The sequence below is a fragment of the Gekko japonicus genome, unplaced genomic scaffold (assembly GCF_001447785.1).
Source record: "Gekko japonicus isolate JY-2015 unplaced genomic scaffold, Gekko_japonicus_V1.1 scaffold62, whole genome shotgun sequence".
Classification (NCBI taxonomy): Eukaryota; Metazoa; Chordata; class Lepidosauria; order Squamata; family Gekkonidae; genus Gekko; species Gekko japonicus.
Genome location: NW_015166419.1, coordinates 1,183,711 through 1,202,906, shown reverse-complemented (window position 1 = coordinate 1,202,906; position 19,196 = coordinate 1,183,711). Strand labels below are relative to the sequence as shown.

At 44.5% G+C, this 19,196-nt stretch overlaps 1 protein-coding gene across 1 annotated transcript in view; it reads right to left on the bottom strand.

The window, feature by feature from the left end:
* Positions 1-9,436: 9,436 nt before the first annotated feature.
* Positions 9,437-19,196, bottom strand: part of SEPN1 (selenoprotein N, 1) — a 46,277-nt gene continuing 36,517 nt past the window's right edge. The window contains exons 8-12 of the mRNA XM_015411628.1: positions 18,001-18,189; positions 15,702-15,807; positions 12,268-12,380; positions 10,984-11,085; positions 9,437-9,780 (exon numbers count right to left, since the gene is read on the bottom strand). Of these exons, the coding sequence (XP_015267114.1) occupies positions 9,610-9,780; positions 10,984-11,085; positions 12,268-12,380; positions 15,702-15,807; positions 18,001-18,189 (681 nt within the window). The 3' untranslated portion in view covers positions 9,437-9,609. The remainder of the gene's footprint in view (positions 9,781-10,983; positions 11,086-12,267; positions 12,381-15,701; positions 15,808-18,000; positions 18,190-19,196) is intronic.

Below are 19,196 nucleotides of genomic sequence, written 5' to 3'. Positions count from 1 at the left end.
CCTCCGCCGCCGCAGCCTCCCGGTCGGCGCCCACCAACCGTCCCTCAGTGCGCACGCGCGATACAGACAGGCGAAGAAAAGTCTTTCGTGCATTAAATATCCCGACCCTCTTTCCGGTCTGGTGCCTCAAAATGGCGGGAAAGAAACGCCGCTTAGGCATCGGCACGCTCACAAGAAAGGAGCGCCCTTTTCGAGCATCCTTTTCCTCGCGTCTCACAGCTCGACCCCTGTCTGTGCTTGTTTACTTAGAAGCAATGCGTTTGTGTGCAGTGGGGTTTTTACTCCCTTAGTGGAATGCGGTGGCTCAAGTGGTTAAGACGCTGAACTGCAGGCTGTGGAAGGTCGGTAGTTCAGCAGTTCGAGACCCGGGTGCCGCATGACGGAGTGAGCTCCCGTCTCTAGTTCCAGCTCCTGGCAACCTAGCAGTTCGAAAGCAAGAAATTGCAAGTGGATAAATAGGTACCACTTTGGTGGGAAGGTAACAGCGTTCCGTGCGCCTTGGTGTTTAGTCATGCCGGCCACATGACCACGGAAACGTCTTCGGACAGCGCTGGCTCTTCGGCTTTGAAACGGAGATGAGCACTGCAACCCTAGAGTCGGACTCGACTGGCTTTCGGGCAAGGGAACCTTTACCCCAGGTTGTCTCTCACTCCTGTTTAGTATCGTAGTTGCAGGCCTCAGGAATAGATCTGAAGCGGGAGGTTTTTCTTTGGAAGTATTTATTTGTATAGGAAACATTTACAGGCTGCCTAGGCACTTCAGAGACCGGCACAAGGTGGCTCAGCTGTTGTCATCTACATGTTACGAAGGAATGCACCCCGTCAAAATAAATCAACCTGTTCTACAGCCAACACAAATGGGCAATCTCGCCTCACCATTCAGCGTGGACCATTGTTTCAAACTTTACATTTTCTTCTAACATGTCTGTCCTGCTTGTCAGTTGCTTGCTATTGGCTGCCACACGGGCAGGAAAATGCGTGGGGAAGCGCGGCTGTTTGCCCCGTGGAGAGCAGACATCCCGTGGAGGTCCCGTGGTAGGGGGGAGGTGCCAATCACACCACAATCCTGCGGCGCGGCAAATAAGCGGCGTGCTGTGGCAAACGGGTGGGGTTTTTTTCCCTGTACACCAACGTGTGCGCATGCCCCGTTGGGTGCTTGTGCGCATCCCAAGGACACTTGGGGGGAAAAAAACCCCTTTTTGCAAGGGGACATGGGCGGGTGCCAGATGCCATGGGATTCCACCGGAAACGCGATCACGTGCCCGCCCTTGCCCCGCGGTTACCGGAAACTAGTACCTCCGAGGTACTAGTTTTTTACCGCGCATCTTCGGAGTGGGGAGATAAAATCTACATTACACTACCCTACATTAGGGTAAAGGCCATTCCAGAAACATGCCTTCTCCTAATTTACCTTCCAGAGATCAGAGGCGGCTACAGACACTTATAAACAACTGACAATATACAGGATTTTTAGGTGCTGTTGGCATTTAGTCAAAACACAAACTTTGTATGAATTATCAAGCTCTATTCACCACATATACAAAACTCTGTAACTCTCTCCCCAGGGGGGTTTATTTGTCCCCTTCTGAGAGTGAGTGAAGATTTATTATGTTCAGCACTCCCTCCTTCCTAGCAAGTGTTTCAACTGCTGTTTTTATGTTTTGTATGTATTTTAACTGTTTATAAATTGTTTTAATGTGTGTTGATTTTAATGCTTTTAAAATGAGTTTTTAATTTGTATGTTTTAAATTGTGGCCCTTTTAAAGGCAGAAAGGCAGCATACAAATTTTGTTAATAAATATGTATCCTTCAGCATATGCTACTGTGTTGTCCAGGCTTTGGGTTCTCTGCCAGGATGCGCAGCGTCAGGCTCCACACACAGTTTCAGCAAGTCAGGCAAAAATTCCTTTATCATCAAAGAACAGGTGAGGTGACCTCTATTAACAGTAATTACCTAGGCTAAGGGAAGATTCAGCGTCTTCCAAAGGTCAACAAAATACAAACAGTCGATAAAATCAGCCAAACTTACTCAGGATCCAAATGGAAGAAAAATCCTGTGCAAGAGAGGCATGCCCCCCCCCTTAGCTTTTATCCTTGGAAGGACATGTTAACACACTACCCCTCCCTCTATCCAGTCCAGCTGTTAATTAAGATCTCAGCTGTGCAGCTCTTGAGAAGCTAAAAACCAAAGCCAGGCAGTTCCTGCAATGATTTGCAAGGTCGATCCTCCCCCTCCTGTCCTCATTAGTTCTTCAATGTTGCTGCTTTACACAAGAGCCGGTCTCTTCCTTACAGCTATGATTTCCCTCTTGTCCTTCCCACTTCCTTTGCAGTGATGGCGTAAATTGTTGCCTCTCAAAATATAAAGCAACACACAAAAATTCGAGTTTTCAGTTTTTTTATTATTTGAAAAAACAGTGAGCATGGCTGTTTCAAGGCAGCAATACTGAGGCCATTCTGTACAAGAATATATCTATGAGGTTTTGTTAAAATATTGAGCTAATGCTTGCTAAACTGGACGGTATGTTGCTACAGGTAGCTAGTGCAATGTGCCTTTGGTTATTCAAATACGTAAAGCCTTTTTAAAAAAGGTATACTTTTTAAGCATTGCACTGAATGATCACTACCACTTATACTGATGTTCAGTTTCAAAATAGACAGAACATACATATAGATTTGGGGCAAAGAAGGAATGCCCTAGCTTAAGACAATACATATATGAATATAAAAACCAGTTTAAAAAAGTTTACAAAATATGTAGCTAGCCCATTACTAGCCTTACATTTTCTGTATTTTGTTTGAAACCTTTTCAGCAGAGCTACATTAACTGTCCAGCACAGCATTTCTACTATAATTCACAATTAGTAACACTGATTAGATCTGAAACATTCCCAATGTAATATAGAATGTACAGTATCTGAGAGAAGTTCACATCTTAAAGTGAACCATCCCTACAAAATATACTTATGGCAAAAAACAAAACCCTTTTTTAAAAGTTTTTTTTTTTTTAGAAAAAAAGAGAATGAAATGACAAGGGTTCTTTCCCTCCAAATAGCAACTGTCAGAAATCAGGCCTGACCTGTTCATGATTTAAGATCAGACCATCACAAAGAACAGATGATTCAGGAGGAAAATGCCTATTTCAACTTCCTTCTCTTTAGATTTATCAAAATACCTATAAAATTATTGAAATACAAAGGGAATATAAATATGAGAAGCACTTAAAAAAAAAAGGCAACAGAGATTTACACAAGAATGCTTATTGGGCTTTTTCTTCAAAGGTATTTCTGGATGGAAGCTCTAGGTATGTGTTGGTCCAAAGAAAATCCCAAGAGCAAAAGCTGTGTAAGAAGTTTTATTAAAACTAACCAAAATGACACTGAACAGTGAACAAGCCATTATAAAGCCATGAATTTGTAACTCTGTTTAAGATTGGACTGTTATTCAGCCCGGGTATTAAAGGGGGGAGGGGATGTTTTATGCCATTATTTGAACAAGCTCAGTGTAGAATGTGTAGAATCCTGTGTAGAATGCCCTACCTGCTCAAACTCTTTACTAAAAAACAAATCCGGCCTGATTAAGAGTTCTGGAGTACTCAAAACACTTGTGTGCTGTTGTGTGTTATTATGGTTAGTTTTAATAAAGGGTATTACACAACCTGTTGTTTCTGGATGGAACATCCTTTCCCAAGGAGACACTAGATTGTTTTCATCTGTTTTCATCACCCACAGCAATCAATACCTGTCCCTTGCAACTGAAAGATCCATGTTTTCCCAACAATACTACTCAAGATATGGGCATGAGGTCTAAAAAACATAAGCATACCATCCAAGAAAGTAGACAGATCAGAGGTTGTGTGTCTGAACTGAGGGACATTACAATGGAACCCCTAAGAGGGGGGAAGAAAGAGGTAACAGGGGAAAAGCCCATAGAAAAAAACCTATGGTCATAAATGTTCACAGGAAAAATGCCCACATGGAAAAATGCCCACATGGAAAAATGCCCACATGGAAAAATACCATGTAAAGTGCCATAAATATTTATAATGGTGGATAACCATTCATCTCCATTTATGAGAATGAACAGGTATATCCTATATTCACATGCAACAATTTGTGTTGTGATTTTATCATATATATATATAAAACTCCTAACGTGTTGGCCATTTCGATGAGCCACTGGCCCAACAACCGCCACTCAAGAGTAAACGCGTGCCATTGGCTGGGTGCTGGGTCCACTCCTTTTCCCCACCCACTACCACTGTTCCCTGTCAGAATAACTGCCAAAACAGCTGTCTCTCCTGACAAAGACACTTCTCCTGCTAGGCTCCTGTGGGACTAACTTGGTTCTGTCAGTAAAAAGACAAAGGAATGAAGCCCTTTCCAGGCCTTTGTGGGGAACTCATTGGGGCCAGTCCTGACTAGGGTTGCCAGGTCGGGAAATTCCTGGACATTTTGTGCTGAAGTCTACGGAAGCCAGGATTTGGGGAGGGGAGAGGCCTTAGCTGAATAAAATGCCATAGAGTCCACCCTCCAAAGCAGTTATTTTCTTCAGGGGAAGAGAGAGATCTGTTGTCTGGAGTTCAGTCGTGATACCAGGCAATACAACAGCCAGTGTGGTGTAGCAGTTAGTACTTTAGAGCAGGGTCTGCCAGATCCAGGTTCTTGCTGTGGAAGCTGAGTGGGTGATTTTGGACTAGTCACATACTTTTAGCCTAACCTACCTCACAAGCAGTGTTCTCTCTAAGCTGTAATGTGAGCTAGCTCACAGTTTTTTTAGCCTCTGGCTCACACATTTTTTTCTTAGCTCAGGAAGTATGGCTCTAGAGCAAACTAATTTATGTAGTAGCCAAATCACTGGCTCACAACTTTAATGCCAGTAGCTCACAAAGTAGAATTTTTGCTCACAAGACTCCACAGCTTAGAGGGAGTATTGCTCACAGGGTTGTTGTGCAGATCGAAAGGGGAAGAGGAGAATTATTTATTTATTTATTGGATTTATACTCCGCCCTCCCCGCCGAAGCAGGCTCGGGGCAGCTTACATAAGTGTTAAAACAGTTTAAAAACATGTAAAATTTAAAGTGCAATGCATACATATATTCCTATGTGATGGCAGTCATAATCTAATGTTTTTGTAACAGGAGTCAGTTAATACAGACTTAGATGATGCAAACAATCCCAGGGATGCTCCAAGTTATCAAGATGTTAAGTGTGGTCAAATGCCTGGTGGAAGAGCTCCGTATTGCAGGCCCTATGGAATTGAAGTAGGTTCTGCAGGGCCCTGGTGTCCTCAGGGAGCTTGTTCCACCAGTGCGGTGCTGCCACAGAAAAGGCTCTAGCCCTGATAGTGGCCAGTTTGGCCTCTTTAGGGCCAGGGTGTACTAGGAGGTTTTGTGTCCCTGAATGCAGTGCTCTCTGGGGAACATGTGGGGAAAGGCAGTCCCTCGGGTATGCTGTCCCCTGACCATGTAAGCTGCTTTGGTCCCCACTGCAGAGAAAGACTGTACTTTTCCTACTGGGGAACCACTGGTGCAAATCTCCAGGTGAGGGCTGGAGATCATACAGAATTAGAACTGCTCTCCAGGAGGGAGGGGAGAAGAGATGGAAAGTGGAAGTCAGAGGGGCAGGTAACAGTAGGTTGATGGTTGGCTGGGAAGGAGATAGGGTTGCCAGCTCCAGGTTGGGAAATTCCTGGAGATTTGAGGGATGAAGTCTGGAGAGGGTAGGGTTTGAGGAGGGGTGGGACCTCAAACAGGTACAATGCCATAGGCTCCACCCTCCAAACCAGCCATTTCCTCCTGGGGAACCTCTGCTGCCAATCTGCAGGTGAGGGCTGGAGATCACTCAGAATTACAGCTGCTCTTCAGATGGCAGAGATCAGTTCCCCTGGAGAAAACAGTGGAATCTGTGTCATACGCTGCTGAGATCACCACAGCAAATTGACACTGAGACCCCAAGGCCAGGGCATCCGCCCAGAGCCTCTTTCTAGAGACATAAGATAACAAAACCATAAGATAACATTAAATAACAAATAACAGAAGTGGCAACCATGTCATGTAGTGCTCTTTATTCCCTATTCCACTGCAGTCATCCCAGTGTGTGGTCTCTATCTGATGGTCTGCAGAGGGACCTGGCTTGCCACAAACTAACACTGGCTAAACAGGCAGGTTACCTAGAGGTGAAAAAGTGGAAATATGAGACACTATATGACATGGTTGCCACTTCTGTGCAGCAATATGAGCAGGTAGAACAAACTTAATTACTTAAGGAGATTGGCTAATTTGCAATGAAGAATTATATCTGAGTAGTTGTTGTTAAATTATTACTGTTATTAAATGTTGTTTTTAAATAATTGTTGCTTTTAATATTGGGGTTAGGTAATCTTATGTCATGGTCACAGCACAGGGTGTACCACGCTGTATTTGTTAAAGTAAAGGGAAATCGAGCTAATTTCTGTTACTGTTTTTCCTTTTTAATAAAGTTTGTTGATAACAAAATGGTCACTTTTATTTCCTGCATTTTCCCTTCCAAGCCTTTACACTCAAGACTTATTTTAATGTTATTTTATGGTTTTAATTTCTAATAACAAAATAAGTAAATAATATTAATTATTTGAAGAATTTTAAACCATATAGTTGTTCAAAAGCTGTGTATACTAGACAGTCTATACATAATTTAACATCTTTTTTCTTTACTTTAGAAATTACTTCATACCAACATTACAAAGGTTGACAAATAGTAAATAAATTTGAAGTATTTAATTTTATTTTAAAATGTTTCTATATAGTTTAATTTTTGTTATTGTTTTTCCTTTTTAATAAAGTTTGTTGATAACAAAATGGTCACTTTTATTTCCTGCATTTTCCCTTCCAAGCCTTTACACTCAAGAGCATTAAAGCCCTCTTCATACAGGCCACTTTTGTATAGTAATGAGATAATTTACTAATAACATAGCAAAATTATTATGTGATTATAATTGATAAAATCACAACACACTGTTGCATGTGAATATGACATGTTTTAATCCTAAAACAACAATATAAAATAAAGGTAATACCTGTTCATTCTCATAAGTGGAGATGAATGGTTATCCAACATTATAAATATCTATGGCACTTTACATGGTATTTTTCCATGTGGGCTTCTTTCCATGTGGGCATTTTTCCTGTGAGCATTTATGACTGTGGGCTTTTTTCCCCTGTGGGCTTTTTTCATAGAACCGAGGAAAGATATGTATTATGCCTTGCAGTGATGTCACAGGCACCATCCAATAGGACCTTGTGAAACTAAGTCTAACCATCATCCCAACAGGAACTGGGGCTAGTCCCCGGTATTGGATAAAGAAGATTCTCTTGTTCAACCCCTTGCATCTCCAATTAAAACAATCTTGGATTAGCAGGTGCTGGGAAAAACCTCATCTTGAGATTCTCTGCTCTGTTGGGATAAATATTACTATGAATAGATGGATAAATGGTCTGACACAGAATGGAGCCGCTTTGTATTACAAAACAGGAACAACAGCTGTAGTGGGAGTTATTATTTTCTAGGAGCGCTGTTTAGTGATCAGGAATGATAGGAAGAAGTGCACAAAAGGCAGCACTGGTCAGAGCAATGTCACTTGGGCAGGCTAGTTTTAAAAAATGGTGCTGTTCACGCTGCAAGAAAACCAGTTATGCCTGGGAAAGGCCCTGAGGTTGGCATCCAGACCAAAAGCTGACCATTCCCTTTTAAAATCTGCAGGACAGCTTGGACACTTCACTGATCCTCTGTCTGCAGATATAGGCTCAGTTCATACAGAAAGCTCCCAAGCACTGCACTTGCCTGCTCCCATTCCCTCCTCCTCATGTACGTGCAGAGTAAAGGGCTAGAAACAGTACACACAAATTAAACCTTTGCTTGCCAATGTTTCATTCATTTTTTTTTAAAACTCAGGACTCCAAAAAGCTCTGCAATCTCACTCCAACAGGATGACACAAATCACTGTGAAAGCACTAGAACAAAGTATCGTATGTGCTCGGGGGGAAAAGTGGCATTTTCTTATTTGAGTAAAGAAAACTAAGAATTGCTGGTGGAAAGCTGAATGGTTACAGTGTTACACTAGGGGTGGGGAGACCCGTGTTCATATCCCCACTCAGCCCAGAAGTACCCCGAGACACCTTGCGCTGGGTGTTCCCTCAGTTTCACCTACCTCACAATGTGGTTGTTATAATGGAGGGCGTGGAGAGCTGTGTACATTGCCCTGAGCTTCTTGGGGAAAGGATAGGACAGGCTCAGCATTTCGAGGCCAAGTCCAACCCAAAAGCAAGAGTTAATAAAAGGAGCAGTGGCCGTTGCTATGGGGAACAGTGGGTTACCCCTCATCTTTCACCCTCCCTCACCAGGACTAGTTGCTGACCGGGGATGCATCAACAATCCCCCATTAAGCCTGAAGGGTTAGAAATCTGGATTAAAGGCAAATTCCAAAACCTATAATTGAAAAAAAGACCCTAATTTTGAACTCGGAACAGATCTGAAGAATGACAGGCATGTACATTTAATGTTCTTAATGCGTATGCTTCAGTTCGATAGGCATATTTTGGTTTTAATTCTATTTAGCTGAATGGAAAGAAACTTTAGCAAGATGGAGCTACTGGTATGTTGAAGTGAGGGGAAGGGGCCTGCTGCTACAGGAAGGCCCGCTGTGGCATTCATCAGTATGTTTTTACGTCCCCTCCCCAACAGTGACAGCTGGAGACACACTCTTTTATAGGACCTTTCAGGATGATAGGGTTCTGGGGCTGGAAGCAGGGGGAGAAGAATGGTTAGAGTAGTGGTATTCACTCCATGGGCTCAAAGAGAGACACATTCACAATTACCATCCATTGGAAAAGCTACTTTCATCCCTGGCATGAGGCCTGCATCTCGAGGAGTCTCACGGCTTACCTGTTCCTCTGGCAGCAGCTGTTTCAAGGCGGGAACCACCTGCCAACCACAAGCCCCACCAGGCAAGGGCACTGAGTCCTCTTGCTGCTGGCCAAAGAGGCTCCAGTCTTAGGCTCCAGTCTTAAGGGCAGAAGTGGTTCATCAAAACTAAGGAAGCCATACAAGTGTTTAAGAATAAGGAGGGGCATCTTGAATTTCACTAGAAACATCTGCGCTGACTTTGGGTGCTTGATGCAAAAAGTGCTAAATGGCTGTTTAAAGTATCCCCCCGCCGCCGCCGCCCTGTGTTATGAAACAGCCCTTTTCAACATGAGTGGGAGTGTAAGTGACACACAGGACTTCTCTTCTGAACTAGGATTGCCAGGATGTATTCTGATTTCAAAATCCACCTGTCACAGTGACCTACTGAAGTCAAATAGGGCTTTCCAATGCACAGTTCTAAAATATGACGCTTCAGCTATATACAGTCAATTTAAGAGCCCCAAAAGGGGCCACCAACTCATTGATAAGAGCCTGGCAACCTCAGCTCCTTCAAAAGAAAAATGTGTGCAACTACAGTTGTTACTGTCCTCTATTTTCCCAAAGCCATCTTGTTCGAGCACAACACACTACCAGACAGCACAGAGGGAAAGGAGTGCCAGCAAACAAGACCTCTGGTATCTTTGATGATCCGCAGTAGCGTTCTCCAGTTATTTCTGCAGGAGTGGTTTTGCTTTCTGAAGTCCTTCCTTCAGGAACTGGAGGTAGGTTGCTGTCGAGGGATCTTCAAAACTGGCAGAGAAACTGAAGATGCCGCTCTCAATTTCTTCGGGCTTCATAGAAGTAATATCCAGAAAGTGATTGGCATTGATGTGATGTACCTGCAAAATGTGGGACACCTTTAGGAAAGCAAGAGAGTTCCACAAACAGATTCTTTTCTCCCAGGAAAGCAGTACCATTTCAATCTGGTAGCAGCTGCTCTCCCCTAAAAGACAAAGGCGGCAGATGCCACATTAAACGACTTATGGCAATATAAAAAAAAAGACTGCTACCAAGGAGGGATGGCAGTGCTCCTCCTTCTTGGCCCAAGGGTGCTCGCAGGCCATAATGGCATTCAATTAGCTGCAGCTGCTTTGCTTAGTGCAATGAGATGGCTTTTCGGTGCCAAGAAGGAAAAAATGCATTGGATGCTTAATTCCTACTGCAACTATATGAGAAGAAGGCAATTGGGATCCGAAGCAGAAATCACTAATTAATAAAAAAGGAAGAGGAAGAAGAAGAGAAGAGATTGGATTTATACTCCGCCCTGCACTACCCAAGGGAGTCTCAGAGTGGCTTACAAACTCCTTTCCCTTCCCCTCCCCACAACAGACACCCTGTGAGGTAGGTGGGGCTGAGAGAGCTCTTGACAGAAACTGCTCTTTTTCAAGAACACCTCTGACAGAACTATGGCTTGCCCAGGTGCAAGTGGAGGAGTGGGGAATCAAACCCGGTTCTCCCAGATTAGAGTCCGTGCACTTAACCACTACACCAAACTGTAGTTCTATTTTGATGAAGTCTGGATATACACACAAATAATTTATTAACAAGAATCCATTCTGCAAGAATGAGACTAGAGAGTTCCTTCTCAATGCTGTGTAATGTTTTTTCTGTAAATATGTCCAACAGAGGGGAATTATTCTAATGTCTAGTCCAGATTATACTATCTGTATACTATCCCAAGAAATTTATTATCAGATACTTTTTTAGTAAGTTCAGTAAAGCCAGCAATGAAGCAGGTGGCATCCTGAAAACTAATACTGGCTTCAATTCTAGAATTCATTTGTACCCAAATGTTGTTATGCATATAATAAATGCACCAGTGCTGGAAAAAAATCCACATGCAAAGCAGAAAATGAAATTGGGCACAGCCATTTCTCTGCAACCAGACAGAACCGGGACGATGGTATTTACTTTCTTGCACATCGTAGGTTTATGTATATGAATAATACAATATGAATTTTATTATATGAATAATACAATATATTTTAAAAGAAAGAAAGGACGGACAGAACTGAGACGCTAAAACAGAAATGGAGTCATACCACAGTGCCATTGGGCAAGCAGATCATTATTTCCACGGGGAAACTGTACTTCTCGAGGTGTAGCTCTGCAAGTTTGCTGCTTAACTCATTCTCTTTCTTGGCCTATAGAAAATGAATGCATATTTCATGTTTTTAACACACTGGTTTTAAAAACACCACTTAACTAAATGGCATTCATTTTGAACATGAATCAATTAAGCCATAGGTTGTTGTGGGTTTTTTTAAATGATGAATTCAACAATTACTTCAGTGTAAAGATATATGAAATATTTTTAATCCTTCGGAGGAGAATATCTGAGGTCTGTAAAGACCACCCATGCTAATTCCAAGAGGTCTCACAGACCTCTGAATAATGTAATGCTTCAAAATATCTAGGAGGCAATGCTCCCTCTAAGCTGTGGAGGCTTGTGAGAAAAAATTCTTCTCTGTGAGCTACTGGCATTAAAGTTGTGAGCAAGCAATTTGGCTACTGCATAACTTAGTTTGCTCTGGAGCCATCTTTCCTGAGCTAAGACAAAAATGTGTGAGCCACAGGCTAAAAACCTGTACAAGGATGTGTACATAAACTGTCTTTCAACAATTGCAATTATAGCCCATTGAAGAACATAGCTGTAAGCATTAGCTTTATGATGAAGTAAATCAACAGTATATTTTTAATACCTCACCAAGAGAAATGAATTGTTGAAAGACAGTTTATGTACACATCCTTGTTCAGAAGAAGATCATTGTCGAAACGGCACACCATTCCGGAGACCACCGTCTACATTCACTATATATATGACTTATTTTCTGTCATTGTAGATTATGATTTATGAATATAGTACCAAGCGCTGAATTGTCACCGTTCTTTTTTCTTTTTTCATTGATATGACAGTAGGCATACAGAACCAAAACAGCAAAAGAACAGCAGGAACCATGACAAACGAGACCCGAGTTTGACAGCAGCTCAGTTAGACAAATTTGGCCTGAATTCATCTGTGCTCAGGAGGTTAGAGGGCTGGCTTCAGTCAGTACTTGGATGGGAGACCAACAAGGAAGATGGGGCTTGCTCTTCATAGGAAGGCAATGGCAAACCACTTCTGCTCATCTCATGCCTGGAACACCCCGAGAAAGGGGTTACCCATGAGTTGGTTGCAACTTGATGGCACATTCTTCTTCTAGAAACGACCCTGCTACAGACACTGCTGGAGCCTTAACAGGTTTGCGATTCTTGGTTTTCTTTGATGCCTGTGTCCAAGTGGCACCTACTACTATCCCTGAATTCACAGGAACCAAACCACTTACCTGTAAGTCTTCTAGTTCCTTCACCAATGACCAGGTACTGATGAAACTCTCATTCAGCAAAGCAAGGATGGGCGAACTTTCCAGGACGGTTTCCCGGAGAGTTCGCCCTGAACCTGGCCGGAGAGAAAAAGAAAGATGGGGGCAAGATCAGGATAAATTTGCACTAGGGACAATTTCAGACCAGATTTGTGAAACTTTAATGAGTTATAACGTCATTGCATGTCCACTTCATATGACAAGTGCCTAGCAGAATATTTACTATGTAAACTCTCTGCATGGATCCACACCTATAGCTGTAGCAGACAGTGGGCACAGAGAGAAGTGTGTGCTAAGATCTCCAGAAATGACCAGCAGTGTGAAAGAACCCTGGTCCCTTGAATGCACCTCAAGGCACAGACTTGAATAACTTCAATTTGCCTCTGGGAGTGTAACTTTAGGGCTTTAAATTATCTCTCTTCCACTCAGTTTTGCTATTAACAACCTGTCTTTTCACTTTATCGTTAGCATTCTAAAAGACTGGGGAGATGCAGGCATTTCCCCCCTTTAAAATGCTAACAACAGAGTAGGGTGTTCAGTTTCAGACAGCAAAGCAAGTGGAGGTAGAAAGGCTGAGCTGCCTTTCCTGCATGCCCCGAGACAAACTGAGGCTCCACAGGCCTGTAATTTGTGCTTGTAAAATGGAATGAGGTGCATGATCTGCCTCATGTCTTTTTTTGCTGTCATTCAGGACTGGCTTTACTGTGACAGCTCACAGCATCACACCAAATGCTTAAAGTACTTTTGGTGGCAGCCCACTATTGGGACAAAACTGCTGATGGGGAAGAGAGACCTAAAGTGTGACCCTGAACAGAGTTACACCCTTCTAAGCCAACTGAAGTCAGCAGTGGCAGCTCTGTTGCTTCCTGAGCCTACTGCCTCTCTCAGAAGGCTCCAGCCATTCTCTCCCACTGGCACTGTGCCTGCAGTGCCCTCCAAGAACACCTTATGTGGCATCACCTCTCTCTCTTCATTCATACCCCAGCTCAAAACCTACTTCTTCCATGGGGTGAAACCAGCCTTTGGATTCACCCCTTCACCACCACATTTGCATGTGTGACCCATGTCGTTCCCTTGGCCCCCCCCCCCCCCAATGAGATTATAAGCACCTCGGAGCAGGGTTCTCTGTTTTGCTTATGATTGCTTCTAAACGGAGCTCTTGCTCTGTATTCTCATCCTCCACCCCAGTGCTTCAGATTTTATTTTGACTTCCGTGCAGCATCATGTGACCACCAACCTCTTCCTGGATTTTCCAAAAACTGTTTGGGGTATGATCTGTGGTACCCAAAGTGGGTCTGTAAAAAGTGCAGATGGGAAGGTGTGGATTTCTTCACCACCCTGCCCAAACTTGGCATCATTTCCCCCTCTGCCTCCCCCCCCCCCCCACCAACACAAGTAGGCTTTTGCTGCTGTTGGTATATTGCTATAGTCTTGAAACTGGTGAGCTGGAGGGGAAGCATGGAGGAAATACACAGCATCATTTTATTAGAGTTTTATTTTCTATCATCCTCATAGCAAAGACCTCACTCCAAAAAAAAACAAATACAAAACAAAACCCCACAACCCAAAAACCATCTTTATGGAGTATTTGCATTGTGTGTTTAAACAGTTAATTTCCAGATAGAACAAAGAACCAACATGCCTATTCTCATGTATTAGTTTTGAATCGCAACTGTAATGATTCCTTGTTTTAAGAGTGTGTGTGTCTCTTTAAATGTTTGGTTGCGGTGCAGTGAATGCAGAGTAGAGTGATTGAGAGAGACAAGTGTGCTGTGATTGGAGGATGAGAGAGTGTGGGAGGAGTTTTTAAAGTGGATCTGTGTGAGTGTCAGTTGGTCAGTTATGAAAGTTAAGTATGAAAGTCAGAGTTAGGAGACACAGTTGAAAAAAAGCAGTTGAAGATGTTCAGTGGAAATTCAATCAGTGAGAGATGTGAAAGAATCTGTGTGGGATCTGAGAAGGATCAGTATATGTGTATTAAAGTGATACAGTTGACAAGCTCATTTACAGGAACCTTATTCCCAACCAGTTACATAATAACCAACCTCTTATTTTGTTCCCCTTTCAATAAATCCTCTCTTATTTAAATTAATCCCAGAAGTCATATCCATTATTCCTCAGGACCACAGAGACCCTTGAAAGCCTAGACCCTGGGTCACAATACCAACATAAGAAGCTGAGAGTGGATTTGGAATTTAGAAAATTCCTGGGGGCAGCCGGAACTACCTATTTTATAAACACCCAGTATAATATAAAGAGAAACCCAGTCCTCCCCAATAGGAGGTTGTCACAGCAACTCATCAATTAGTTTCTTTGTTGATCTGCTGAAGCGTCTCCTCAAGAGGGGAAAATGGAACCCAGATATGGAGGACAGGGCTCTTAGCCGCAATAGCCATATAGAAACTCCAAGCCCCAGGTAGGGGATTACTGAATACAAGTTGCAACCCTGGAAGAAGGCCATTCATGCCTTTTGAGACTCCAGGAAGCATCTGACCAGCAACTTAGGAAAACAGGAAGCTGGACTTGGGGGTGCTTTTGATTTGATCCTAGGGTTGCCGAACCCCGCCGGTTTGCCAGGGGTCCCCCATTTTTGGGTGGGGGTTCTACCCGCTGCCGGCCAGATGGCCAGCGGGGGAAGCCCCACCCCCAACACCCACAGCCACCCATCTCTCTCCCTTTAAGTGCGTGGAACCCATGTTTCCTCCCAACCCCTACTCCGCAAGCTTGCAGGGAAATGCCAGCTTCCAGCTCTTAAAAGGGAAACGCGGCTGCTCTTAAAGGGGAAACACCGGCTCCTGCATTTAAAAGAGAAACACCGGCTCCTTTAAGTGCAGGGAACTGCTGTTTCTGGAAATCCTTCCAGCTCTTAAAAGGGCTGTTCTTAAAGGGGAAACGCCGGCTCCTGCATTTAAAAGGGAAACGCTGGCTCCTTTAAGTGCAGGGAACTGCCGTTTCTGGAAATCCTGCGCACAGGCGGCGGGGCGGACGTCCCTAACGTGACGTCATCACATCAGGGATGCCCCTCCCCTCCAGGAACGCCCCCAAAGTCCCGCGCTGGGGGTGGAAGATGGACTTGGCAACCCTATTTGATCCAGCCGGGGTCTGCTATGGTTCTTAAACACACACACCCATACAGCCTGGATGGCCCCAGGCTAGCCTGATCTGGTCAAGATCATAAAAGCTAAGCAGGATTGGCTCCGGTTAGTACTTGGATGGGAGACCACCAAGGAAGTCCAGGGACACTACACAGAGGCAGGCAGTGGCAAACCAGCTCTCTTTGTCCCTTGCCTTGAAAACCCCACGAGGGGTCGGTCACCATACGTCCGCTGTGACACGATGGCGCTTTCCACCACCGAAAAGACAGAGATGTGTGGAAATACAGCACAGCAACCTCTCACCTCAGCACGACTGATCATCTAGCGCTCCCCACAACAGGATGGAGTGCACCAGTTTGCTCTCAGATTTTGCCCTTTCAAAAGCTTGGGTAAAAGAAAAGTAGGAAACCTGAAAGCAGAAGAACAGGGGCAGAAAATGTGTCACATGTTTCTGCTAAAATTGCACATCGTTGGTGTTAAGGGGATGGGTACACATGGCAGGCGGCTCCTGACGGACCCTTGCTCCCCACAGCACGTACCGGCATGGGACGACATGTATGTAAAATACAGGAATATTACATATATATATGGAACCACTAACCAAAGAGCTTAGGGTGGTCTGCACAGTCTGAGCGAACCAGAGGAACAATTTCCAATGAGACAATTTTAACGTTGCTGGTGTTCCCTCTAAGCTGTGGAGTCTTGTGAGCAAAAATCCTACTTTGTGAGCTCCTGGCATTAAAGTTGTGAGCGAGGGATTTGGCTGCTGCATAAATTAGTTTGCTCCGGAGCCATCGTTCCTGAGCTAAGACAAAAATGTGTGAGCTGGAGGCTTAAAAACTGTGAGCTAGCTCACACTAACTCAGCTTAGAGGGAACACTGGCGGTCAGTTTTTAAAACGAACAGTTGATCAGTTAGTTTTAGAAAGCAAAACAGGACACATGGGGGGGGATAGTAAACCCAAACGGTTTGGGCTTTTACAAGGCCAACACACCTCACGAAAAACGTTTGGCTTAATTACAGGCATAGAAGAGAGAACACAGAGGCAGTCATTGACATTAGCTTCGACAGTCATCATGGCTAAACAGAACCTCCATGTCCAATAGCTCATGGCTGGGAGAAGCTTTGGCCTGTGTTCCCTCCTCTTGTGTGCTTTCCAAGGGCACCTGCCTGGCCATTCTGAGAAGCAGGATACTAGACTAGATGGGCCATTAAACTGGTCCAGCAAAGCCCTTCTTACATATAGGCCCCTTTACAGAAACCCAATCTTCTTAAAACATTGGCTAGCATACGAAAAGAAGGAGAGCCCTGCTGGATCAGACTGGTTGTCCATCTAGTCCAGCATTCTGCTTCACATAGTGGCACTGGAGGACCAACAGTCAAAGGATAAAGGCAAATGGCTTCCCCTGATGTTGCCTCCTAGCATTGGTACTCAGAGGTTTACTGAAAGCCAGTTTGGTGTAGTAGTTAAGAGTGACGGATTCTAATTTGGAGAACTCGGTTTGATTCCCCACTTCTCCACATACAGCCAGCTGGGTGACCTTGGGTCACTCACAGTTCTCTCAGAGCTCTCTCAGGCCCACCCACCTCACAGGGTGTCTGTTGTGAGGAGAGGAAGGGAAGGAGATTGTGAGCCACTCTGAGATTCCTTCGGGTAGTGAGGGGCGGGGTATAAAACCAACTCCTTTTCTTCTTCCTACTGCCACTGAATGTGGAGGCTCCCTTTAGTCCCCATGGTGAGTAGCCGTCGATAGACCTTTTCTCCTCCATTAATCTGTCTAATCCCTTTTTCAAAACCATCTATGATGCTCAACAATTTCACCAAATGGCATAGTTTTTCCACAGGCCCCTCCTCTGCTTGACCCTCAAACTGATTAGATAGGAGCAACGCTGCCAAGTGCCAGCAGGAGAACGTTAACTGCCCTCCACAACTCGTGCTATAAATTCACTCTTTGTTCCTGGATGCTGAACCACATGTGGCTTGCATGTTTCCTGCTGTTGCTGATAAGGTAGTGATGGCCATTAGCTTAGATGGCACTGTTCGAAGACTGCAGTACACTCTGTCTCGAGAGCGTTCTTAGAAACACCTCTAGTGCACGTCTGTTTCGAAAAATGGCACCAGAGACGCATGATACGGGAAGGATGGATGACAGGGCTCTTAAAGCTCCAGCTGTGCCCAAGAGATCTGGACTCTATCACAAATTTCTGGCGTAACCACACACAGCCTCTTCATCAACATATCAAAAAGAGAGACCGCGTGCTTATTTTAAGGAATACTGCGTCTGGATAAAACTGCTAAGATATCAGCAGATGTCAAAGTGGTCATTTTTGCAGGTTCCAAATAAAATTGGGAGGCTCACTGTGTTATGTCTTCCATATGAGGGCACTCACAGAATAATTCAGCCACTCAGGAGGCATCCTGGGGATCCATCCCACTAAGGACTGTGTAAGTGCTTCACTCCAGCACAAGGAGCATTCCTTGACACAACAGGACTGAAGAGCCATTTCCACCAGGGTGGTAGGGGAGGGGGTGCTGTTCACAGAATCATCCAACCCTATTCCCCCCACCCCCACCCCAAATACCATGGGAGGGTTCTCATACTTTCTTAAATGGATACATAGCAACTTCCAGCTTGTGGGCTGCCTCTTCCCAAGTTATTTCTTGCTTCCAGCTGATCTCTTCAAATATGAACTGAATGGGTTCCCCTTCGTGGTCTCTGCTGTTAATCACATTCCCATTTTCATCGTGGATAACGGAAGGGATGGACGGTCCCAAAGACTCCAGCTCCATCTATGAGACAACAAGCAGATAAACTGTTTCAATGCTCCTGACAATGCACGAGTCTCTGGGATGTAAGAGTGGCTATGCTGGATCACACCAGTGGGCCACCTAGTCTAGCACCCTGTTTCCAGCAGCAGGTAGTGAGATGGCACAAGGAAGTCTGCATACAGACCACACCTGCCCCCTGCAGACCATTCCCCAGCATCTGACAATCAAGGACACTCTGCCGCTCAACTCAGAGGCCCTCTTCAGCTATCATGGCTAACAGCCAATGATAAACCTATCTTCTTAGCATGGCTCCCCGGCTGGCTTAGTTCCATGGCTTCCTTGTTGACTACATAGTAGATACAGACAATAAAGACATCGACTGGGTTTTAAGCTCTGATGTGCTGCTTAACTGTAAGGATGGGATGAGGGGCTGCAACTTTGTGGAGGGGGCGTGGCTCAGCAGGTCAGCACCAGTGTTCCCTCTAAGCCGTGGAGCCTTGTGAGCAAAAATTCTACTTAGTGAGCTGCCGGCATTAAAGTTGTGAGCGAGCGACTTGGCTGCTGCATAAATGAGTTGGCTCTGGAGCTGTCCTTCCTGAGCTGAGACAAAAATGTGTGAGCCAGAGGCCAAAAAACTGTGAGCTAGCTCACACTAACTCAGCTTAGAGGGAACACTGGTCAGCACCTACTTTGTATGCAGGATGTCCTGGGTTTAATCCATGGAATCCCCAGTTAAAAGGTCCAGGTAGGAAGGGATGTGAAAGACCTCCACCTGAGGCCCTGGAGAGCCCCTGCTGGTCAGAATGCACAGTAATGACCTTGCCAGACCAGTGATCTGGCACAGCAGAAGCCACCTTCATATGCTTGTGCTCAAAGGCATTAAATAAAACAGAGAGCAGCAACTGTGGGGTTCCATTCAGGGTGCTAGTTGGCACCTTCAAAGTGGTTGATGGCCAGAATCCTGCATACCTTGATGCTTCTGAGCAGGGATTTCAACCTGAGCTTTACAACACCCCAGCATGCCGTCA